At 37.6% G+C, this 26,673-nt stretch overlaps 2 protein-coding genes across 2 annotated transcripts; both read left to right on the top strand.

Moving 5' to 3' along the window:
• Nucleotides 1-3,131: 3,131 nt before the first annotated feature.
• Nucleotides 3,132-5,200, top strand: LOC145894055 (uncharacterized). The gene is made up of 2 exons (XM_082982494.1): nt 3,132-3,906; nt 4,313-5,200. Exons 1-2 carry the CDS (start codon nt 3,167-3,169, stop codon nt 4,395-4,397), a joined length of 825 nt encoding a protein of 274 aa, XP_082838620.1. The 5' UTR covers nt 3,132-3,166; the 3' UTR covers nt 4,398-5,200.
• A 16,590-nt stretch (nt 5,201-21,790) lies between these two features.
• On the top strand, nt 21,791-23,640 carry LOC145894051 (uncharacterized). The gene is made up of 2 exons (XM_082982490.1): nt 21,791-22,496; nt 22,884-23,640. Exons 1-2 carry the CDS (start codon nt 21,820-21,822, stop codon nt 23,068-23,070), a joined length of 864 nt encoding a protein of 287 aa, XP_082838616.1. The 5' UTR covers nt 21,791-21,819; the 3' UTR covers nt 23,071-23,640.
• The last annotated feature ends 3,033 nt before the right edge of the window (nt 23,641-26,673 follow it).

Below are 26,673 nucleotides of genomic sequence, written 5' to 3'. Positions count from 1 at the left end.
GAAATATTAACTTTATTTTAACCACAGAATTTTTTTAGCCCAAAGATTTGTTGCTAGTTGGTTAAAAGGAATTGGATGGCCAGAGTAATTAAATGTTACGGCGTTTTGGAGTCTTGTAAAATATGGAGTGGACAAGTCTCGTGGAAACGAAACATTTGGATCAAGACAGAAAGTTATGATGAGTTTAGAAAGTACGACAAAATATTTCGAAGCAATTTTCCACAAGTTGTCATGCCAACCAACCATCACCTCTTGACAAATTTGGAAAAATATTGCGATGAAAAGAAGATCCTGGTTCCCGGTAAACGAGTGGCAAGTTACAACTTTGAGGTGGTCAGGGGTCAAAAGTTGCTGTACAAGTTCATTGATATTGTTCAACACAGAGAAATGTATGAAGCAGGAAATTACTTCTTCTTCCGTTGTGGACCCGGTGAGAATCGAGATATTATCTTGCTCGCAAACCCAACTTCCAATCAACCTGGGAATGGTTTAATAATGACCTCTTCCCTCACAAACCAACCAAACACATTTAAATACTTGCTTCAACCGCCAAAAACATACGAGTTTCAAGGTTTTCCGCATTACTTTGAAAAGTTTATGACAAAATCAGTTTACATCAAAAACCAAAGAAATTTTAGTGGCAGATTTTTCGAGATCTCTGTTTTCTTGTTGTTTGAGCTAGATGAGCTAGATGTATTTAGGCAGCTGGAAAAAGTGTTTCAAGGGGATTTGGATATGAGGAAAAATGCCGCAAGAAACATCCTGAAGAGGTTGGTTTTGTCCGGAAACTCGAAAGGGGGTGATAGACGATAAGCGCCAATATAAGGTCTTTATTTTTAATAGAAATAACGATTGTGCCTATTGGCATTCCCGGTTTCTGTCTAAAGGAATAGCAAAAAAAATAAAAATTGCAACAAAACTCAACAGTAAGAACACTTACTCCCTTTCGAGTTTCCGGCAAATAGTGATGCGAAAAAAGACAAATCCGTCGGTCAATCAGATTGCTTCCTGTAGTCATTCGTGACATGTTTTCTAAGGTTGGTGTAAAAAATATTTTTGCCTGTGCAAATGGTCGTGTGGAAGGGATCATATATCTCCTGAAAAACTGAAACTAACTCCTATTTATCAGAGCGCATATAGAAAATAAAATGCTGGACCCCAATTACCTTGAAGTTTCTTCTGCAGATCCCTAAATCGTTTTACACAAGTAAAAGCAAAGAACGTCACAAGTAAAAATGTTTTCAGGATTTGCTTTCAAATCGATCGTTTCTACAAAATGCACATCGTAGTGTAACTGAGTCTACGCTGCCCATTATAATTTGAGACATTGGACTGGATATACAAATATATTTAAAACGCGTTATATTTATAACTTTTTGGTTGGGTTAAAATAGGTTTTACGAGGAAGGAGGTACGAAGGAAGAAAAAGTAAAACTAATGAAACGACTCTTCAATCCAGCTGCCTGCAACCGATATTAAACAATTATGTACATAACTGAACAACAAAACAGTTTGTAAATGTCCACAAACCATTTGTTAACATAAGTTTAAACCTTGGCAAATGAATGAATGATACTTATTTACTTTCATCGCATACTGTTATTTCAATGTGCAATATGTTATTTTTTCTAATTTTACAATCCGTAAATGTCCATGTGTTAGCTTTTTCGATGTAAACTGTGTTTCGTTTTGCACCAAGTTCAATGCATTAATAAAGGGCACTTAGATACTTGTACTTTATAATTGCGCTTTTAACAGTGTCGATTTTCACTGTGATTTCTTGTTGTTTCACGCAGGTATTATACAAAGAATTATTGTGTACTAATTGCACAATAAGCACCGCGTTTCTGTTTGTTTTCTTTGCGTCAAAAACTGGCGCAAGATGGAGGTATAGAGCCACAAAACATACTACGTACAGTGGAGAATTGTCCCTTCCAGCTGCAAATGACACTGGGACAGGTCACGACAAAACGGAACCGAACAGACGTTTTCAGAAAGTCGACAGGACTTTGTTTTCCTGGAAAACTTTTGTGTTGCGATCGTGCATAGAACTTTGTTTAAAAGTTTTCCGTTTTAATGTGAGAAATCTATGGATTAATTTCTCCAGCCGTGCTAGCAAACATGCATTTATCTTCGTTAGGTAAAAAAAGGCAACAAAAGTAAGACAGGCTTTGTTTGTTTCTGCAAAGGTTTGCGTTGACCATTTGCAATATACCGCGAAATGTACAACTAGCAATCATTTAAAAAAATTCACACTTGCCTCAACAATTCGTTTTATGGTTTTGCACCTTACACAATAGGCCACATTTATCCACACTAAAGTGCAGTTAGGGTACAAAATAAATTACGTTTGGCAGCAGTGAAAGCTGCAGTAGGTCATAGAGATAGTGTAAGGGATTACAAAAACAAGTGTAGTTGTGCCTGCTGGACATAGGTCAACATGTAAGGGCATGTGATAGTTCATCGAAATACAGTTTTTCAGCTATAATAAATTATTAACCAGTAAACATGTGAAGCAAATACAAATGTTTTTTCCGCTTGTATACATATTGCATAGTTGTATGAGCATTGTTACATGACAGGTCGCCCGGGGTTTTACTTTTTAATAAAAAAAAATAGTGTTTACTTAAAAATGCAATTTCCTTAGTTGCTTTTGGTTTAAGCATTATGCCTTTTTTAGACAATTGTTCTGACTCGGTCTGTTGGTAACCGAACATGGTTGGTTGAGACTGCTGTATGTGACCAAACAAATGCAGTTGATTCAACCTATCGTTTGTAGCCTGGTTTGCTCTTTACCGGTGCCGAGTAATTTCGACTGGTATACACGTGGCACTACCTGTCTCGGGGAAAGTAGTCATTTTTCTGCGTTATAAGGGACGAATTTGCTCTTAAAAATCCCGTTAAACAATGAAAAGTGTTCCAACTCCGCTTTGGTTCGTAGGTTATTCTCACGATGTGACGAAATGAATTTACAAATTCGATGGCATTACTGGCGGGAATTGGCGGTCTCGATACGCAATGTTTATTGCTCCATAATACGTATCATTGAGTATGTCTTGCAGGCAATGCAAACATAACATCTGTTGAGAGACTAACTTTGCTGTCACTCGGTGGCAATTTTGTGTAGGTTTGAACAGTCGGAGTTTGTGTGACGCAATAGAAGAACATGCCGTTTCTTAACGTGCGTTATGTAGTACTTATAAGATTGGTTCAAATGATTAATCGTATCACAAATGAAATCAATGAAGTGAAAGATCTTGTGAAGACGCTTACAACATACCAACTGGCGTATCCTGGAAACAGAGCAAATCAGTGCGTTCCACGACAACTTGTGAAGATATATAATTGTGAAGGGCTGAAAGGGAAAGAATTACTCAAAATCTTCTTTGATATTGTCAAAAACATAACCTCAGAACGTTTCAAAAGTGGAAACTACTTCTTCTTTTGCTGCGGATCCGATGGGAAACGAAATGTTATTTTGCTTGCCAATCCATCTGTAGACCAACCTGGTAATGGTGTAATCATTACGTCCGCTCTTACAGACCAACCCAACAGTTACGGCTACTTTCTTCATAAAGATCATAGAGTGAAATTGCCTGGATTTTGTGAATATTTTGAGAAGTTTATGACAAAATCAATAAATACCAGAAGTGACAACGAGGATCGGTTTTTCGAGTTTTCAGTTCTTTTGTTGTTCGAGATTGCCAGACGACTACCTGATAATGATATCTACCGAACCATCCCTGTTCCATCCTGCATCACCGCTTGTATTTTGAGAGTAAACACAAATAAGAAAACCAAAGAACAGAAACAAAACGAAGAAGATATCATAGAAGACCTCATTAAAGTGTTTCGTGGGAAGAGTTTTAATGAAAGAGAAAAAGCAGCGAAGGAAATGTTAAAAAGGTAAAATTTAATAATCACTTCCCACGCTAAGTCCTTGAACTTAACTATATTTCTTGAAAAAAAATAATTTGTGTATTTTAATCGTGTAAATTAAAACTAGTTACACAGTCTGTGAGCTGCAGACAGCTGCTCACTGTTTAAAAGACTTTGTAGTGAATATATAGCCAAGGCCATCCGTTTAGCACCAAACTAGGTGCATCCTTACAGAGAAAATAGGGGGAAACCGAGCAAAGGCAAAATCTATAGTGCAATAATTTTGTTGAACATACTTGAAACTAATTTTTTTAATAAAAGTTTTTTGTAGTTCAGTTTTCCTAATTATTAATTGGTCGTCGTTTTCATGCATTTCATCCAAGAATGATTGCACAAACAACCTTTTTTCCACGATTTCGTTTTGTTACAACAGTTACCTGGAACCTGATGGAGGTGAAAATAAAGCGCTGAAAAAAAAGAAGAAAGAACTCTTCCATGAAATCGAAAGTCCAGACTGAAGCGAGGACGAGGAAGTTAGACAACTCTCTCCGGACTTCTCTGGAAAACTTTAAAACCAGAACAAGATCTGAACCAAACACACTATTGTCTCCATACTTATATCTAGTAATGCTCCATTGAATGGATCGTATATCCATTGTTTTATTGCCTTTTGTAAACGCAATTTGCTCGTATATCCATTATTTTATTGCCTACTGTAAACGCAAAAAATAGAGTTGTGTTGCTTTACAATCGATCCTTAGGCTTGGTGTAAAACTGTTATGTGTAGCTAACTGTTTGTTTAAAGCGCAGAAGAACTAACACTGAGTACATAGTTAGTATAGTTCGATGTGGTATATTTTGTTTGTAGATATTTGTGAATGAAACTAATTTAAATCAAATCATTTTACAAATGTTCATGTTTCGAAAGATTACTAAGAGGTGGAATCTCTATAAAACTGGGTAGTAAAAGCTCACTGCTGGCAAATGAATAACTTCATCTTTCCTCTTTAGTGCTGCTGTTAGGCCGTAAATAACATTCCTTTGTTCATAGCGTGGCCAGGTGAATGAAGAACTGGGCGTGTAAACTGATGCCTCCGAGGTACGGGCACAATCAGAACTTGTTGTTGGTTATCATGTCACAGTTGTTATGTAGAAATATTATCTCTCTGTTCGCTTAAGGATTCCAAACTGTTGTTCGCACTTCACTTTTGATATTACGAGGCGATAAAGACAAAAAATCAAATTTACCGATCCTCAACAAAGAATTTTTGTCTTCGTGCAACTTTTTCAAATGTGTTGGAGGTCTGAAAAACCATGGTGGTTTTTATAGGGGTTGCTGCCAACACTTTTTGATAAAGCCTAGATATCGCCTTAACTAACAAGAGTGTAAATGTCGACGATTAAATTTCCTCTTTCGAAGAAAGCAAAAACTTATATGTGGACCTAGTCTTTACGATAAAAATCCCTTACTTTTGAGAAAAACAATGGTGTTCGTGGCACCCAGGGATCTGAAAACATCACGTGATGTTCCGCCTCGTCGCGCAAGGGTGTTCACGTAAAATGCTTCAACAATTTAAAATCTGGTGACCATTTACCCGGCGACAAGAATGTACCCAACTTCAAAATTAAAATTAAAATTGGTATCTTTGCGCAATATGTATTGGAGTGCAAAACACCATGACTGTTGGCACACCCAGGAAATTGGAGACGGAGACTCGAACGCTGGATGAAGTTCCGGACAGGAACAAAGAAAACTATTTAAAGTACTCTGTATTTCACAAAACAATAAACACATGAGGTTAACTCAGGTTTCTGCATTTTATCGACCTCCACAAGCGAGAAGGAGTTTTCGCCGCAAACCATAAACAACTCGTACGTTGAAACCGAGTACGTTTGTGAAATCACGTGATGTTATTCACTCATTTCAAAACACCATGAGATGTTTCGCCTCAACTAACAACAGTGGAAATTTCAACGGGTTGCTTAGCTCAAAGTTCATTGACAACAATTGGTGCTTTACAACATTGGTGACGTTTCCGAATGCATCGAGAGCCCTTGTTTAAACATTGCAAACAGAAGCTGTTATTATCTTGTGCCGTGAACAGCGAAAGAGTAAACAGAACAAACACCTAAAATTAATTTCATATCAGAGAAAATTGTGCCCTATACCATCAGACAAATTGTTGTGATCGTTGTAGTTGCCAGTGAATGTCAAATATTGCTGTTTGATATCAAGTAGTTCGGAAGTCTCGTAAAGCTATAACGGTTTGGTTCACATCAACGTACGGTGAAGTTCATTGTAAACATTTCTTTTTAACGTTGTAAGTGAATTACATTTGCCAGTAAAAAGCAATTAAATCCGATGTTGCGTCGTGAGTTAGCTCTGGCATTTAAACCACAGACCGATGTAAGGCGAATGTTTTGGAAAAACAGGAAATTTCTGTCATAGACATTTCCGCGTACTTCAAAACGGGGGGGGGGCGCAAACCGTTGCCATGAAACTGAGTAGTTCTGAGGTCACGTGATGTTTTGCACAAGAATTTTAGAACATCGCGCGATGATTCGCCTCGGAAATTTCAACGGTTGGTTTAACTTTAATGATCGATTAAGTTCAAATATGCATCGTTGTGACGTAACCGTTTCCTTGACAACAGCAAATATTAATATAGCAATGAAAAGAATTAAACCTGATTTTGTGCGGGCGTGTGATTAGATTAGCTCGACATTTAATTGCCAAATCCGAAGCTTGCTGAATATTATCCATCTCAACTCAACAGATTTCATTCAAACACGAACTTTACAAGCATATCTTGTGAGTAAATAACTTGGATGACAGATGATGTTTTTTTTTTCAAACTTGGTGAAAATCTATGGTCGGATAAACACCTGCTTTTCCAAACACCTTTAACTGCGCAATGTGGCCCAAATGACATGAAACACGTTTGCGTGGCCATTGGCACCATCGGTCATGCACCCCGATACCCCAAGTATAAAATGTGGCTTGGATGCACTTTGTATCCAGTTTTGGTAAAATTATAATGTGTAACCGCGGTCCAAACTTGCTATCGGGGTAGAAAACATGATATTAAGCAACTTTGAGGAACACAAAACTTTTTTCGTTTTTTCGGTTGCTGAAAACCAAAATTTCAAATGTTCAGTGCATTTTTAGTTTATAAGTAATCAGAACATGACAACACAAGTTGTAATCTATCGGCGCTTCGACATTGACTGCCACTTTCTATTGCATGTGCTCAGCTATTTTCACATTAGTGAGCAAAACTTTTGGCTGTGGTGGTGACATCAATACTAAAAAAAAATATGCAGGCGCTAGATGGCGGTATACAGCTAGTTATGATTGTCTCTTTATCAGTTGTAAGTGACACCAGTGGGTATGTCAGAAAACAGAGAACCGAGTGAACTTGAATAGTGTACAGAGTTGACAGGGTTTAACAGGCTTGTGGAAGCCTTTTGTGTTGTGATCGTGTATTTACAGCTTCATATTTTTATTTTAAAGATGCATTAATCATTTGAAGCTAAACTAGAAATTACAACTTATTATTCCAAGGTTCTGTTGCTTTTGTAGTGTGGGCTAAGCATACCTTTTCCGATGTCTTGTATTTTAAATAGCATGGTTTGCGTGGTATGCATGGAAATATATGCTATCTGATTAATCCTATAATTGAGAAACAATTTTTCAGCAATAAATATAAACCAGAGGAAACGTTTATTTCAGCTTTTCTTAAATTGGTCGTTTTTTTTTCACAATAAGAAATCACAATATACGCACTAGGACAAATATTTGACAGTAAATAATTTTTGCACATGGTATTATTTAGGGTTTTGCCAAGGTACAGTTTTTGGCATATCACAGACATGTATCAGCTTAATTGAAATTTGAATACTGCAAAACACTGCCAGTGAACACGGCAAATTGTTTGCATATGACAGGTAATGTTTACTTAAATCGAATAATCTCCGCAGTTTTTCCCCTGCTGGCATATGTGTTGCTGGGAAGTTGAGTTTACGTAAATATTAGCCTGTTATTGGTTTACTGATTACCGAAATGGATAAGCTGAGGCTGGTACGGCCGCTCCGGTTTCTGCTTCGTCGTAGGCAGCCAATCCAATGCTTGATGTTTAGTAACAAGTCGCAGATTTTATTAAGGTTAAAAGGGTCGGGAATTTTCTCATACAGATCCCGATAAACAATGGAAAGTACTTAGTTACGAAGTTAAACACAATTGTGTCTAACACGCTTCCATAATATTTCCAGCATCTTAGCATAAAGTTTTTATTATTTTGAAAGTTAAATACATGTTCGTCTCAAGAGTGTCCTCCACGTTTTAATTTGTTTATATCGAACATCAACTTTAACATTACACGTTGCTAAAATGGATTCCCCACACTAGAGGGACATCGACTCTCGGAATTGACGCAGCAGTAACTCAAACATCAGAGATTCTCGTGATTGATCAAACATTAATACGGGTTTTGCGTGTGCTTTGACGTAGTGTCAAGTGTTTAAACCTTACAACAATTCCATTTCCTTTTAAATTATTATCACGATGTTACAACCTTGCGATTGGGGATCATATTTGTTTTTTACACCGTGTCATATAGCACTCAACCGCGATATTGTTGACTTAATTTGTCAACACGGTTGCGCCACGCAACCTACAGGCTGTCCCATCTGTTTAACGAGAACAAAACAGATGGGGGCAGCCGGCAGGTTAAGGTTTTGGTCGTGAACCGAAAGGGAGTTGATATGAATTAGGGATTATTATGAATGGATGTAGTTAACAGATAGATGTATGTTCTGTAAATGTTCTTTAGGCATGTATTTCCAGTATTTAGAGGGCATTATGTTATTTCAAGTGTAGTGTAAACAATATTGGACCACTTTTTACTCGCATGGACCAAAATTTTTGACCCTAAGCCGAATACTGATGATAACATGTAAAAAAGCTATTTTACTTGTCGAAAATTAGCAACGATCCGAATCAATTATTGCGGTCCTTCCAAAGTTTTTTGTAGAGAAAGATTTTACCAAAGAATTTTACTCTCATGTGACAGAATGATGCTGTTACCTGTATCCATTGTACCTCTTCAAAATAACGCACGTTTGGCAGCAAAATACTGCATTAGATCATGAGATAGAATAATGAATCATAAACAAATATAGCTGTGATTATCGGACATAGGACATTTAGAGGGTGCAATGTGACGTTGTATCAAGACAAATACAACAACATATTAACAATAATAACAATATTAACATAAATATAATGTATTGATAATAAGCATTGTTATATGACAGGTCGCCAGGGCTTTTACTTTTATGTTCACTTCACCTGGTTTATGCTTGGCAATTGAAACTTGTGTGCGGTACGCGGCCAATCCAGTTCCCGTAGTTGAATAAACGTATAATTTCTAACTGGACTTTCTCTTTACCGGTACGGGACAAGTTAGGACTGGTCCGGGGGTGACATTTCCTGTTTCGGGTACACGGTCTTTTGTCGACTTTAAAAGGGCCGACAATTGATTACCGCATGGGAGGAGTGAGTAATTGCAAATTTCTAGTTAGCATTCTGTTGCTTAGGTAGCGAATATTTCGCGCGGTATTAAATTGTTGTATATTTCTGTTTGTTTGCGAGTGTGTTAGTTTAGTTTGCTATTGTAGTTTTAGTTTTTAGTTACTGGAATAAAATAAAATCGATGTCAAATTTTACCTTGTATTCATTGATTCTGTACCTCTTAAACACTTTGGAAATTAAAACTTTCCTGAAAACAGTGTGTTTTGTCGTGCTTTGATTTTGCGTGGTGAAGGTTAAGAGCAAAGTACAAATGTTGCTATAGTTTGATTCGAGCGTTCGCAAATATTAGCCTGGTATTCTTGGTTAGGTTTACTGTTTACAGACCTGGGCTTGCATGGTACGACAAACGTGACGACTGCGGCTACAGGGGGCGGAACCAATACCAATGTTAGCTGTGCGAAACCGTACGAAGGTTTGGGAAGGTTAAAGGGGCGGGCAATTGTCCGACACCAACTCAGATAAACAGCATCGTATACTGAGTCGTTGAGGTAACGTGGTTTGTGTCTGTCACAACAAAACACAATGATGATATTGTAGCAGCAACAGGGCAAGTTCAGACAACAGGCTCGATACCAGGACAAGTTTGTGTGTTTTCCACAATATATTGCCAGCAGAAACGAGGTTTAACAAAATAATGACAAAAACGTAAAAAAATCGTTGTATCAATAAAGTAACAAGCTTTGGTTCAATGTCAGCTGATGTATTATTAATTGCAAAATCGATAACCCTACTATTAGCATTACCAGTTTCCGCAAATAAAAAACACGCGTATTATAGAGGTAATATAATGTCGCTGAGATAAGATTATGCCTTAGCGAAGTACGGGTTCTTCACAGGTTTATTGAGATAATCTAATTAGAAGATTAAATATTATGTGAAAGGCGTGCAGTTCATCTGATGACTCTCAATTCATAACTTAGTACGAAAGTATAACCTTTATTTTTAACACAGAAATTCTTACACACCGAAGATTTGTTGCTAGTTGGTTAAATAGAATTGGATGGCCAGAGTAATTAAATGTTACGGCATTTTGGGGTCTCGTAATCTATGGAGTGGACAAGTCTCGTGGAAACGAAACATTGGGACCAAGACAGAAAGTTATGATGAGTTTAGAAAGTACGACAAAATATTTAGAAGCAATTTTCCACAAGTTGTCATACCAACCAACCATCACCTCTTGACAAATTTGAAAAAATATTGCAAAAAAAAGAAGATCCGGGCTCCCGACAAACGAGTGGCAAGTTACAACTATAAGGAGGTCAAGGGTCAAAAGTTGCTCTACACTCTCATTGATATTGTTCAACACAGAGAAATGTATGAAGAAGAAAATTACTTCTTCTTCCATTGTGGACCCGGTGAGAATCGAGATATTATCTTGCTCGCAAACCCAACTAAAGATCAACCTGGGAATGGTTTAATGATGACCTCTTCCCTCACAAAACAACCAAACACATTTGAATACTTGCTTCCACCACCAAAAATACACGAGTTTCAAGGTTTTCCGCAATACTTTGAGATGTTTATGACAAAATCAGTCAGCACCAAAGGCGACAGCACGGGAGACGAGGGTCGGTTTTTCGAGATCTCTGTTTTCTTGTTGTTCGAGATTGCCAGACGACTTGTTGATGGTGATGTCCACCAATCCATCCCTGTGTCATCCTGCATCTCCGTTTCTATGTTGAGAGTTTCCATGTCAGAGAGAAATGAAAATGAGTTAGATGTATTGAGCCAGCTGAAAATAGTTTTTCAAGGGGATTTGGATATGAGGGAAGATAAGGCAAGAAAAATCCTGAAGAGGTTAGTATTGTCCGGAAACTCGAAAGGGGGTGATAGACGATAAGCGCCAATGTAGGGTCTTTGTTTTTAAAAGAAATAATAATTGTGCCTATTGGCATTCCCGGTTTCTGTCTAAAAGAAAAGAGCAAAAAAAACAAAAATCACAACAAAACTTAACAGCAAGAGCACTTACTCCTTTTCGAGTTTCCGGCAAATGATGCGAAAAAAGACAAATCCGTCGGTCACACAGACTGCTTCCTGTAGTCATTCGTGACATGTTCTCTATGGTTGGTGTACAAAAGATTTTCGCCTGTGCACATGGGCCTGCGGAATGGGGTCATATATCTCCTGAAAAACTGAAACTAACTCTTATTTATCAGAGCGCATATAGAAAATAAAATGCTGGCCCCCAATTACCTTGAAGTTTTTTCTACAGATCCCTAAATCGTTTTCCACAAGTAAAAGCAAAGAACGTTACAAGTAAAAATGTTTTCAGGATTTGCTTTCGAATCGCTCGTTTCTACAAAATGCACATCGTAGTGTAACTGAGTCTACGCTGCCCATTATAATTTGAGACATTGGACTGGATATACAAATATATTTAAAACGCGTTATATTTATAACTTTTTGGTTGGGTTAAAATAGGTTTTACGAGGAAGGAGGTACGAAGGAAGAAAAAGAAAAACTAATGAAACGACTTTTCAATCCAGCTGCCTGCAACCGATATTAAACAATGATGTACATAACTGAACAACAAAACAGTTTGTGAATATCCACAAACCATCTGTTGACATATGTTCAAACTTTCGCGATTGCAAGGATAATACTTATTTACATTTATCGCATAATGTTATTTGAATGTGCAATACGTTGTCTGCAATTTCACAATCCGTAAATGTGCATGTGTTAGCTTTTGCGATGTAAACTGTGTTTCGTTTTGCACCAAGTTCAATGTATTAATAAAGAGCACTTAGCTACTTGTACTTTATAATAGCGCTTTTAACTGCGTCGATTTTCATTGTGATTTCTTGTTGTTTTGCGCATGTATTACACAAAGAATTATTCCGTACTAATTTCACAATAAACACCGCGTTTCTGCTTATTTTTTTGTGTGTTTGCATTTTTGTGCTTTATTTAAGGCGTCATAAAAACTGGCGCAAGATGGAGGTATAGAGCAACAAAAAATTTCACGGGACATATCACGACCAAAAACGGAACCGAATAGACGTTTTCAGAAAGTCGACAGGATTTTGTTGGTTCTTTGAAAACTTTTGTGTTGCGATCGTGCATAGAACTTTGTTTAAAAGTTTTCCGTTTTATTGTGAGAAATCTATGGATTAATTTCTCCGGCCATTGTAGCAAACATGCATTTATTGTCGTTAGGTAAAAAAGGCAAAAAATGTAAGGCAGGCTTTGTTTTTCTGGGATTCGGTTGTGTGTCTGGTGCAGTCTTAAAGTACTTTTCCGTCGCATTGTTTCTACAAAGTGTGAGGCTTGCGTTGACTATTTGAAATATACTTTACGGCGAAATGTACAACTAGTAATCATTTAAAATAAGTCATATTTGCCTCAACAATTCGTTTTATATGGCTTTGCACCTTACACAATAGGTCAAATGTATCCACACTAAAGTGCAGTTAGAGTACAAAATAACCTACGTTTGGCAGCAAAGCAAGCTGCATCAGGTCATAGAGATAGAGCAGAGTTAACAGGAAGTTAACCGGGGGAAGGCGGAAGCAACGTAACAATAGATTGATAGGCAGTTTTAACCATTCAATGGCGTGCAATGGAGGCATAAGGGCGGACGTTGAAGCCTATGAATATTTACAGTCTGCTTAGGTCAGTGGTAAAGAAACGCTTTAGCACTTTGAAAGCATGTAATAAGGTTAGTTTGAGGTTGATGTTAAATTTAGCATACCGCCAATCGTAGCTCAACCTACCTACTTGCACGCTAAACGCAGGCCGACCAAGCCATTGGTGACGTCACACTTTTCACGTATGAATGCATTTGGGTTCTTCGAAGGTCGCACTTGGAGCTTAAAAATGGTTTGTTTTCCTCAATAGCAAAGGAATTTATGGTGACGTGTGGAGATTCCGTGATATTGAACGTAGTTTTGTGTGGCGCAAGTTTACAACACAAACTACTACAATTGCAGTGATGGGCAAAATGTTAACGGAAATGGGTTTGTTTGGTGATGATGGGCTGGAGAATACGGTAGAATTGTGATGTAGTAAACAGTTACAGACAAACGATTTTGTTAAGAGCAAAGCTGTGATAGGTTTCTGCGTTGGACGAACTTGCTAAGCCATGTGTGACCAGCCCATGAACATGAACCCTCACCTAATATGAGGTTGTTGTTTGTCTGCTGGGGTTTTATACAGGGATTTAATGCGTTGTGATGTTTTTACAGTCTTGGCAAATATTTTATACTTTATGGTGTCCAGGTGTTTACACAGAGAGACAAACATTTACAAAACATTTTAGTTATTTATTGTGGCTTAGCCGTCAGGGAGTCATGTTTCTAAGCAACTCCGGATACGGCGTTCAAGTGTATGAAAACAGGACGGCGAGCGTTCGACCTATGAAAAAATTCCAGAACATCGCGAGAAGTTGCTACTTATAGAATCACTGTTAGAGTTTTGAAATGCTTTGTTTCCTTTCAATAGAGACACCGTGGTATTTAAAGTGTTGCTCGACACCGAATAAGTTTCCGCGCAAAATCACACAAATGTCGTCATATTGCTGCGACTTGCGTTTCTTTGTGATGTTATCTGTTAATTTCAACACAGTTTTAATATTAGGTCAGGAAATTCTAGAACATCACGTGAGGTTCTACTTTAATGAATCATCGTTGGAGCTTTATGCGGTTTGTTTCCCTCAATAGCAAACGACTCTACGGTGACGTTCGGTGATTCAGACATTGAACGTAGTTACGGTAAATAATCTTTGGTGTTCGTCGGAATACAGCGCGGGAACATAATGTTAAGCCTCGAGGAAGTTCAAATGTTATACGCCATAGCAGATTATAACTGCAGGTACAATCGTAATATGCAGCTTTGATTTTTAAAGATTGCTTTTGGGGAAATTTTTGGTTTGTGAAATCGAATGTGGTTCGACTGAAACGAGGCCATATAGTGACGTAACAAGGGGGTGTTTGTGAGTGAAGTATCAGAAATCGCTCACCTTAGAACACGATACGAGTTACTTCTTTATTGAGTCCTGTAAGCGAGGGATTTGATTGTTTGGTTTGTTTTTCCTAATCAAATATAAGATGCTGATATGTTTCCCCTTTTCGTCGTGGAAACGAAACATTGGGACCAAGACAGAAAGTTATGATGAGTTTAGAAAGTACGACAAAATATTTAGAAGCAATTTTCCACAAGTTGTCATGCCAACCAACCATCACCTCTTGACAAATTTGGAAAAGTATTGCATAGAAAAGAAGATCCTGGCTCCCGGCAAACGAGTGGCAAGTTACAACTTTGAGGTGGTCAAGGGTTAAAAGTTGCTGTACAAGTTCATTGATATTGTTCAACACAGAGAAATGTATGAAGCAAGAAATTACTTCTTCTTCCGTTGCGGACCTGGTGAGAATCGAGATATTATCTTGCTCGCAAACCCAACTTTCAATCAACCTGGGAATGGTTTAATGATGACTTCTTCCCTCACAAGCCAACCGAACACATTTAAATACTTTCTTCAACCGCCAAAAACATACGAGATTCAAGGATTTCCGCATTACTTTGAAAAGTTTATGACAAAATCAGTTTGCATCAAAAACCAGAGAAATTTTAGTGGTAGATTTTTCGAGATCTCTGTTTTCTTGTTGTTCGAGATTGCCAGACGACTTGCTGATGGTGATGTCCACCAATCCATCCCTGTGTCATCCTGCATCTCCGTTTCTATGTTGAGAGTTTCCATGTCAGAGAGAAAGGAAAATGAGTTAGATGTATTTAGGCAGCTGGAAAAAGTTTTTCAAGGGGATTTGGATATGAGGAAAAATACAGCAAGAACCATCCTGAAGAAGTTGGTGCTGTCCGGAAACTCGAGAGGTGGTGATAGACGATAAGCGCCAATGTAAGATCTTTATTTTAAACAGATATATTAATTGTGCCTATTAGCATTCCCGGTTTCTATCTAAAAGAATAGCAAAAAGTGATTTTATAACAAAATAAAATCACAACAAAACTCAACAGTAAGCCCACTTACTTTCGAGTTTCCGACTAATATTGATACGTAAAAAGACAAATCCGTCGATCACACAGACTGCTTCCTGTCATTCGTGACTCGTCATTCGTGACATGTTCTCTAAGGTTGGCGTAGAAAACAACGTTTCCAGTAAAAATGTTTTTCAGGTTTTGATTTCCAATCGCTCGTTTCTACAAAATGCATATGGTAGTGTAACTGAGTCTATGCTGCCCGTCAAAAATTTCAGGCATTGAACTGGATACAAAAATATATTTAAAGCACGTTATATTTGTAACCTCATGGTTGGGTTAAAATAGGTTTTACGTGGAAGGAGGTACGAAGGAAGGAAAAGAAAAACTAATGAAACGACTCTTCAATCCAGCTGCAACCGATATTAAACAATGATGAACATAACTGAACGACAAAACAGTTTGTGAATATCCACAAACCATCTGTTAACATAAGTTTAAACCTTCGCGATTGAAAGGATAATACTTATTTACATTTATCGCATACTGTTATTTCAATGTGCAATATGTTTTTTTTTCTAATTTTACAATCCGTAAATGTGCATGTGTTAGCTTTTGCGATGTAAACTGTGTTTCGTTTTGCACCAAGTTCAATGTATTAATAAAGAGCACTTAGCTACTTGTACTTTATAATAGCGCTTTTAACTGCGTCGATTTTCATTGTGATTTCTTGTTGTTTTGCGCATGTATTACACAAAGAATTATTCCGTACTAATTTCACAATAAACACCGCGTTTCTGCTTATTTTTTTGTGTGTTTGCATTTTTGTGCTTTATTTAAGGCGTCATAAAAACTGGCGCAAGATGGAGGTATAGAGCAACAAAAAATTTCACGGGACATGTCACGACCAAAAACGGAACCGAATAGACGTTTTCAGAAAGTCGACAGGATTTTGTTGGTTCTTTGAAAACTTTTGTGTTGCGATCGTGCATAGAACTTTGTTTAAAAGTTTTCCGTTTTATTGTGAGAAATCTATGGATTAATTTCTCCGGCCATTGTAGCAAACATGCATTTATTGTCGTTAGGTAAAAAAGGCAAAAAATGTAAGGCAGGCTTTGTTTTTCTGGGATTCGGTTGTGTGTCTGGTGCAGTCTTAAAGTACTTTTCCGTCGCATTGTTTCTACAAAGTGTGAGGCTTGCGTTGACTATTTGAAATATACTTTACGGCGAAATGTACAACTAGTAATCATTTAAAATAAGTCATATTTGCCTCAACAATTCGTTTTATATGGCTTTGCACCTTACACAATAGGTCAAATGTATCCACACTAAAGTGCAGTTAGAGTACAAAATAACCTACGTTTGGCAGCAAAGCAAGCTGCATCAGGTCATAGAGATAGAGCAGAGTTAACAGGAAGTTAACCGGGGGAAGGCGGAAGCAACGTAACAATAGATTGATAGGCAGTTTTAACCATTCAATGGCGTGCAATGGAGGCATAAGGGCGGACGTTGAAGCCTATGAATATTTACAGTCTGCTTAGGTCAGTGGTAAAGAAACGCTTTAGCACTTTGAAAGCATGTAATAAGGTTAGTTTGAGGTTGATGTTAAATTTAGCATACCGCCAATCGTAGCTCAACCTACCTACTTGCACGCTAAACGCAGGCCGACCAAGCCATTGGTGACGTCACACTTTTCACGTATGAATGCATTTGGGTTCTTCGAAGGTCGCACTTGGAGCTTAAAAATGGTTTGTTTTCCTCAATAGCAAAGGAATTTATGGTGACGTGTGGAGATTCCGTGATATTGAACGTAGTTTTGTGTGGCGCAAGTTTACAACACAAACTACTACAATTGCAGTGATGGGCAAAATGTTAACGGAAATGGGTTTGTTTGGTGATGATGGGCTGGAGAATACGGTAGAATTGTGATGTAGTAAACAGTTACAGACAAACGATTTTGTTAAGAGCAAAGCTGTGATAGGTTTCTGCGTTGGACGAACTTGCTAAGCCATGTGTGACCAGCCCATGAACATGAACCCTCACCTAATATGAGGTTGTTGTTTGTCTGCTGGGGTTTTATACAGGGATTTAATGCGTTGTGATGTTTTTACAGTCTTGGCAAATATTTTATACTTTATGGTGTCCAGGTGTTTACACAGAGAGACAAACATTTACAAAACATTTTAGTTATTTATTGTGGCTTAGCCGTCAGGGAGTCATGTTTCTAAGCAACTCCGGATACGGCGTTCAAGTGTATGAAAACAGGACGGCGAGCGTTCGACCTATGAAAAAATTCCAGAACATCGCGAGAAGTTGCTACTTATAGAATCACTGTTAGAGTTTTGAAATGCTTTGTTTCCTTTCAATAGAGACACCGTGGTATTTAAAGTGTTGCTCGACACCGAATAAGTTTCCGCGCAAAATCACACAAATGTCGTCATATTGCTGCGACTTGCGTTTCTTTGTGATGTTATCTGTTAATTTCAACACAGTTTTAATATTAGGTCAGGAAATTCTAGAACATCACGTGAGGTTCTACTTTAATGAATCATCGTTGGAGCTTTATGCGGTTTGTTTCCCTCAATAGCAAACGACTCTACGGTGACGTTCGGTGATTCAGACATTGAACGTAGTTACGGTAAATAATCTTTGGTGTTCGTCGGAATACAGCGCGGGAACATAATGTTAAGCCTCGAGGAAGTTCAAATGTTATACGCCATAGCAGATTATAACTGCAGGTACAATCGTAATATGCAGCTTTGATTTTTAAAGATTGCTTTTGGGGAAATTTTTGGTTTGTGAAATCGAATGTGGTTCGACTGAAACGAGGCCATATAGTGACGTAACAAGGGGGTGTTTGTGAGTGAAGTATCAGAAATCGCTCACCTTAGAACACGATACGAGTTACTTCTTTATTGAGTCCTGTAAGCGAGGGATTTGATTGTTTGGTTTGTTTTTCCTAATCAAATATAAGATGCTGATATGTTTCCCCTTTTCGTCGTGGAAACGAAACATTGGGACCAAGACAGAAAGTTATGATGAGTTTAGAAAGTACGACAAAATATTTAGAAGCAATTTTCCACAAGTTGTCATGCCAACCAACCATCACCTCTTGACAAATTTGGAAAAGTATTGCATAGAAAAGAAGATCCTGGCTCCCGGCAAACGAGTGGCAAGTTACAACTTTGAGGTGGTCAAGGGTTAAAAGTTGCTGTACAAGTTCATTGATATTGTTCAACACAGAGAAATGTATGAAGCAAGAAATTACTTCTTCTTCCGTTGCGGACCTGGTGAGAATCGAGATATTATCTTGCTCGCAAACCCAACTTTCAATCAACCTGGGAATGGTTTAATGATGACTTCTTCCCTCACAAGCCAACCGAACACATTTAAATACTTTCTTCAACCGCCAAAAACATACGAGATTCAAGGATTTCCGCATTACTTTGAAAAGTTTATGACAAAATCAGTTTGCATCAAAAACCAGAGAAATTTTAGTGGTAGATTTTTCGAGATCTCTGTTTTCTTGTTGTTCGAGATTGCCAGACGACTTGCTGATGGTGATGTCCACCAATCCATCCCTGTGTCATCCTGCATCTCCGTTTCTATGTTGAGAGTTTCCATGTCAGAGAGAAAGGAAAATGAGTTAGATGTATTTAGGCAGCTGGAAAAAGTTTTTCAAGGGGATTTGGATATGAGGAAAAATACAGCAAGAACCATCCTGAAGAAGTTGGTGCTGTCCGGAAACTCGAGAGGTGGTGATAGACGATAAGCGCCAATGTAAGATCTTTATTTTAAACAGATATATTAATTGTGCCTATTAGCATTCCCGGTTTCTATCTAAAAGAATAGCAAAAAGTGATTTTATAACAAAATAAAATCACAACAAAACTCAACAGTAAGCCCACTTACTTTCGAGTTTCCGACTAATATTGATACGTAAAAAGACAAATCCGTCGATCACACAGACTGCTTCCTGTCATTCGTGACTCGTCATTCGTGACATGTTCTCTAAGGTTGGCGTAGAAAACAACGTTTCCAGTAAAAATGTTTTTCAGGTTTTGATTTCCAATCGCTCGTTTCTACAAAATGCATATGGTAGTGTAACTGAGTCTATGCTGCCCGTCAAAAATTTCAGGCATTGAACTGGATACAAAAATATATTTAAAGCACGTTATATTTGTAACCTCATGGTTGGGTTAAAATAGGTTTTACGTGGAAGGAGGTACGAAGGAAGGAAAAGAAAAACTAATGAAACGACTCTTCAATCCAGCTGCAACCGATATTAAACAATGATGAACATAACTGAACGACAAAACAGTTTGTGAATATCCACAAACCATCTGTTAACATAAGTTTAAACCTTCGCGATTGAAAGGATAATACTTATTTACATTTATCGCATACTGTTATTTCAATGTGCAATATGTTTTTTTTTCTAATTTTACAATCCGTAAATGTGCATGTGTTAGCTTTTGCGATGTAAACTGTGTTTCGTTTTGCACCAAGTTCAATGTATTAATAAAGAGCACTTAGCTACTTGTACTTTATAATAGCGCTTTTAACTGTGTCGATTTTCATTGTGATTTCTTGTTGTTTTGTGCATGTATTACACAAAGAATTATTCCGTACTAATTTCACAATAAACACCGCGTTTCTGCTTATTTTTTTGTGTGTTTGCATTTTTGTGCTTTATTTAAGGCGTCATAAAAACTGGCGCAAGATGGAGGTATAGAGCAACAAAAAATTTCACGGGACATGTCACGACCAAAAACGGAACCGAATAGACGTTTTCAGAAAGTCGACAGGATTTTGTTGGTTCTTTGAAAACTTTTGTGTTGCGATCGTGCATAGAACTTTGTTTAAAAGTTTTCCGTTTTATTGTGAGAAATCTATGGATTAATTTCTCCGGCCATTGTAGCAAACATGCATTTATTGTCGTTAGGTAAAAAAGGCAAAAAATGTAAGGCAGGCTTTGTTTTTCTGGGATTCGGTTGTGTGTCTGGTGCAGTCTTAAAGTACTTTTCCGTCGCATTGTTTCTACAAAGTGTGAGGCTTGCGTTGACTATTTGAAATATACTTTACGGCGAAATATACAACTAGTAATCATTAGTCATATTTGCCTCAACAATTCGTTTTATATGGCTTAGCACCTTACACAATAGGTCAAATGTATCCACACTAAAGTGCAGTTAGAGTACAAAATAACCTACGTTTGGCAGCAAAGCAAGCTGCATCAGGTCATAGAGATAGAGCAGAGTTAACAGGAAGTTAACCGGGGGAAGGCGGAAGCAACGTAACATTTGATTGATCGGCAGTTTTTACCATTCGATGGCGTGCAATGGAGGCACAAGGGCGGACGTTGAAGCCTATGAATATTTACAGTCTGCTCAGGTCGGTGGTATAGAAACGTTTTAGCACTCTGAAAGCATTGTATTGCTTAGCTACCGAATATTACGCGCGATATTAAATTGTTGTATATTTCTGTTTGTTTGCAAGTGTGTTAGTTTGGGTTTGTTGTTATAGTTTGAATTTTTAGTTACTTTGCAAGAAAACGCTTTCAAATCAATTATTTTTGCAATGCACAATGTTTCGATCTGCAGTTGCAATTTTACATCTAGTCCAACACAGATAAATCTTGCAGGATGGAGTACTGCTGTACTGTCTGCAGCGCAATGATTCTATTGTGGCTTATTTGCTTCAATATAATTATAAATGTTGTTAAACGTTCTGCACGGCTCATTAAACTCTCCTTCAAAACTTTCCTGAAAATAATGTGTTTTGACGTGCATGGATTTTGCTTGGTTAAGACTGTATGTCTAATTACAAACTGCATTGTCGCTATAATTTGAGTCGAGCGTTCGGAAATATTAGTCTGGTATTCTTGGTTGGGTTTTGCTGTTGACAGACCTGGCCTTCAGAGACTGGCACGACAAACGTGACGACTGTGGGTACAGAGGAAGGAACCAATACCAATATTAGCTGTTGATTAACCGTGCGAAGGTTTGGGAAGGTTGAAAGGGTGGGAAATTGCCAGATACCAACTCAGATAAACAACAACATATACTGGTGACGTTTAGAGATTACGTGACATTGAACGTGAGTTTGTAAGACGCTCGGTTTGTAGTTGAGATGACGTCACTCCCGTTGCGTTTAAAATGCATTATGGGGTGTTTTTTTGAATCTCCCGTCTTTTCTGAACATATCGGTAATAAATCAACATAAAATCGTGTCTGTTCATGAAAGAAAATTAGATTGTGAAGATAACAGACGTACTTGCATTTAACATACAGTTGACACCATAATAGTAACAGCTACAAATTACTTACATCGAAATATTTAACGAAATTATGTATTCTAATAATTTAGCTTTGGTTCAGCATAAAGTATCTGGTGAAACTTAAACTGTCGCCATGTCCGCTGATTATGATATGTTTAAGAAGTTTGACGAAGATTTCCGCGGCCAACTTCCCACGAAAGGAATCAAACCCGATCCATCAATACCACTTCCAAAGAATGTGCCTCCCAAAAATGTAGTGTCTAGATACAAGCTCAAAGGATGCAAGGGACAGGACTTACTTTACACGTTCATTGAAGTTGTTCAAAACAAAGAGTATGAAGATGAAAATTACTTTTTCATCCGCTGCGGATCTGATAAAGGGGATCGAGATATTATTTTGAAGGCCGTCCCAACTGGTAATCAACCTGGGAATGGATATATCATAACATCCGCTCTTCCAGATAAACCCAAAACACACATCGACTTTCTAAAGGATTATGCCGACAAATTGCGTGGGTTTTGTGATTATTTTGAAAGGTTTATGACAGAATCAGTCAACACCGAAGCCACCATGGGTAACAAGGATTGGTTATTCAAGTTCGCCGTTCTCTTGGTGTTCGAGATTGCCAGACGGCTTGCCGACGGTGATGTCTACCAGTCCATTCCTGTGTCATCCTGCATTGCCGCTTGTCTATTGAGAGCATCAGAAAACAATGGAGATGAGGTGGAAACAATAAAAAAGTTAATAGAAGTTTTTTGTCGGAAAGGGTTGACTGAAAGAGAAAATGCAGCAAAAGAAATGCTAAAAAGGTGCAGCGGAATTTCTTAACGTTGTTAGGCTAAACAACCCTCACCTAATTTTGTTCTGGGACAAACTGTGTTATTGAAATAATTTAACAGCTAGCGTATTTCACATTTACGATTTTACTTAACACACAACAGCAGGGTTTTGTTTGGTGAAAAATCGTGATAGTTATATTGGAGACCCTGCGAAATAAACACTCCTTGTTTTCAGTGCATTTTGAAACAAAATTAATATTTAAACTTAGCTGTCAACACGTCGTTTAATAATTAATAGCAAAACATTGTGTTAAAATGCACTGAAAAATGTTTTTTGCACCTTAATTTAATTTATTTCTTAACTCATGTTTAAAAAATGGTGTATGTCCAGTATTGATAATCGTTTCGTTACAACAGTGACACACAAGACCTCAAAGAAACAATCAGGCAAAGGATGAAAGATCTCTTCAATCCAGACTTTGATGTTGATGAACTTACTGCAGGCATGAGGGAAGTCGGCATAGGCAGTTCTGGTGAAACTTCAGGAGCAAACAGAAGCTCTTCTAAAGCGACCAGCAGCCAATCTAGAAAAACAAGAACCTAAAGAAATGATCAGCGAAACAAAAAATTAAACCGACATGAAAACCATAAAACACGTAATGTTTAGCATTTTAGCACCTGTATAATAACTTGGGTACCATCGACTTATTTCGAATAATCTCATTTCCTTATGCTTTTGTCTTTTGTACTCCCTCACCCGATTTTTTAATTAGTTTCAACACAAAATTTAATTTTTCTAATGTGGATTTGTTCATTTGCAAAATTCTGTAAAAACATGTATTGGCCCAACCAGAATTGTTGTTTAAACATTGCGTTGTTGGATGACAATTTTACTTGTTGTTACTTTTGTGTAAGTAGCTAAGTTCGCCTTTTAATTTGTGTTTGATGTGTTTACAAACAGAAGCAATGGCATTTAAATCTGATTGCATATTTTGCGTTGATATTAGTGGCATAATTTTGTTTCATTTTAAGCATTAAATAGTTATATACGTTGTAAAGATTTTCACAAGTTTTCAAATGAAAGTGTCTTTTATCGTAATTTACCATCGTTTATCGTTTTATCGTCATGCAGCGCATATTTTTGCATGTACTATACCTAGTGTAGATCAATTATACCCAGTTTGCTGTTCGCTGATTCTGCAAATAAACTGTAAACAAGCTTGATAAAAGTTTTGTGAATAGTTTTGAATGAAGCTGTTAGGATCTAGTCGTCTTAACCTTTCTACAGAATCCACGTTTTCCAGTTAAGCGAAATACTGAACTGAATGAGCTGAACAAAGATATTGGACCGCGGACAGAAATGGAAAACCCCTGATAACTCTTCTTTCAATCCGGTTGAGTGAAGAAGGCGTTAAAAACCGGTGAAGCGTTGAATCAGTCGGTTGTTATGCTGCAAATCAAAATGGTCATGTAACAACATATTAGGTAGCGTCGCTCGCCTGTAATGTACGGTCTATTTACTGGCGTATGGCATCACACCTGGTCTGTAATTGAGTTTAACGAAATGCTTGATTGCTGGTTTTTGCAACGGAGGAAACTTGGAGTCAGTCATGCGTGGCGAAATTCTTACCCACATTAACCTTGTAACAATGGACAGACTTTAAACAAAAACAACCAAACCAAAAATTTAAAGATTTTTAAAAGGTTTGTAACAAATAATGATATTTTTATAAAAACACAGCAGTTTTTGGTAATTACTGATTCTTTCCGCACCAAAGCAACAATAGTGAATCTCGCTTAAGATGAAAGGCGCATTTGGTTCGCAAAGTACTCTGGAACAATGCCCTTACGATCCACTCTTACTCATGTAGTAGTAACCAGGTAATATTACAAATTAATCCTTTGTACTTTGCGCAAAGCTCTACTACGCAAAAGAACAAAGCAATCAAGTAATTACAACAATAAGTTGAGTTCCAAAAGCCAACATTCCTGCCTTTGTTGTAATTGGAAACGGTTGTCGCGAACGTTTCGGAAATAATTTCCCGCGTGACTGAGTAAGCGTCAACTATTTTTAACCAACCCGGAATGTTCAGGTTGAGGTTTGACAAATTTCCACAACAACTGATTCGCACTGACGTAGGATCCGAATGATTGAAGGATTTAAAAAAATTAAAAGATTTTTATCGAGCAAATGCGCTTGTGACATGCCAATATAAACTAAAAAAAACAGACTGCGGTAAATATGGAATTTATGGTAAATATTTAGAAGCTTTACCAAATACAAAAGGTACGCATTATATTTCCTTTCTATTAAACTTTGAACAAATCAGAAATGCGTTGTAGAATTGGGAAAACTGGCTCTCTGGCATCACCATGTGGATAGATACAGTTATAAAGTTACACGTGTGGTTTCGCTGCTGGGTGTAGAGCTAAGGATATATTCAACCTGGTTTTTTTTGCATTGGCATAAAAATTTCAGTTACGAAAATAGCCAACACAAACATTTTGCTGAACTTCAGCGAAAAGCGATTTATTTCTAAGAAACTTATACAATGGTGGGTGAAATTGAAGTCTCAGACTAATATGGTGCGATATGTGCAGACGCCCCGTGTATTTTATCAGTGCGTTTTAGGAATGAGCTTGTGACCAAGAGAGCGTATAAAATCTTCTGGAGTCTCTCTCGGATTCAAGGACATTTAAAATGTCACCTTCCCGAAGAGATCCTTTTACATTGCGGATATTTGATCGGGTGAACCATTTAGAACCTCCACGCAAACTTGGGTACATTGTCCTTCTTACACCTGTTCTTCTGCTTAACAGAATAATAGCTTTGTTGTGGCTCATTACTATTTCGCACAGATGATAAACGCAGTTGAGTTCGAAACGTCTGCTGTTCAGTATGCTTAACAGCATAATAGCTTTGAACTTCTTTTTTAAAATAGTTAAAATAGTTAAGTTTTTTGCACCCAAAAATAGTGTTATAAATGCACCAACTCAAAAGGAAGGTTGCAGTTAACTGCAAAAAAATACTAAACGAGGTTTATCAATTTTTGTTTACCATCGAATAACGTTGTTTGGCAAAGGATAAAACACGGTATCAAGTAACTCTGGAGGATGAGGTCGAGTTTCGGATAATTAGGTTTGGAATTTTGTCCAGAGGTGAATGAATCTGGCAGCCAGCGACACAGTCAAACCAACCTTTCTCGCAGAAATGTATTTTAGTGTCGAGACTTAGTAGGGCTGTAAGGTAGCAACAGTGTCAAAAAGTGCAACGTTCACAAATCTTGATTTCAAGATTTACTGCTGTAAATTGTTCACATGACACGTGATGTTTCGCTTTAACGCGTCACAGCGACAACTTTTACCTTTTCATAATCTTTGACCAGGAAGAAATGGTGAAAGGTTGTTTTCTAGCTGGATCACTGTGTGTAGAATTTTGCTGTAGATTGTATGGGCAGTCAGTGTACAAGGTTACAAACACGTGTTAAAGAGATCTTTTGCGTTTAAATTTATGTCTAGCTTAATCAAACACAGAATTGTTTAGTGCTACGGAACGAATGGGGGTGGGCAAAATTGTTCGCTTTAAAACGGTTTCTTTCCGTAAAGGCTGGGTTCTAAAACGTCATGTGATCTTCAACATGAAAAAATGCACAAAGAACCTGGCTAACCGACATTGAATGGTAACCGGTCACATTTGGTGACGTAAGGAACTGACCTGTTTCAGTTCCGGTTTTCACAATTTGTGTTTATTCGATTCGAATTCGTAAAATTTGATTCGAATACCTCATGATTCAAGTTCCACTAAATCGTTTGCTTGTGCAAGTTGTTACTCTATCGTGATGACATAAACAAATTGTTCAACTGTTTACGCTAAAGCAGCCAAAGACTCTTTTGTTCGCAACAAAAGTTTTGATTCAAGCCCCCTGATTTAACTATTTCTGGTTCGGGAATTATAATTTACCGGTTTGGTTCGGTCCCAGTTGGAATAAACAAGCCGCTGAGACTGTGCAATTTTACTTTGGTTTGTTATTGCCTCAGTAAACGCATTTAAGGTTTTAGTTGTTTATTCAACTTAAACATTTGCTTTCAGAATTAAAACTATTTAGAATGACAAACCTAAATCGCTTTGAAGAAAAAGAATACGCGAAACTTAAGGACAATGACAACGAATTCCGGGACCAACTGCTTTCGTGTCTACAAATCAATG

Source organism: Ascidia mentula, chromosome 3, assembly GCF_947561715.1.
Source record: "Ascidia mentula chromosome 3, kaAscMent1.1, whole genome shotgun sequence".
In the NCBI taxonomy this organism is placed as follows: domain Eukaryota; kingdom Metazoa; phylum Chordata; class Ascidiacea; order Phlebobranchia; family Ascidiidae; genus Ascidia; species Ascidia mentula.
The sequence above is the reverse complement of the archived record's forward strand: the minus strand, read 5'-3'. Positions and strand labels throughout refer to the sequence as shown.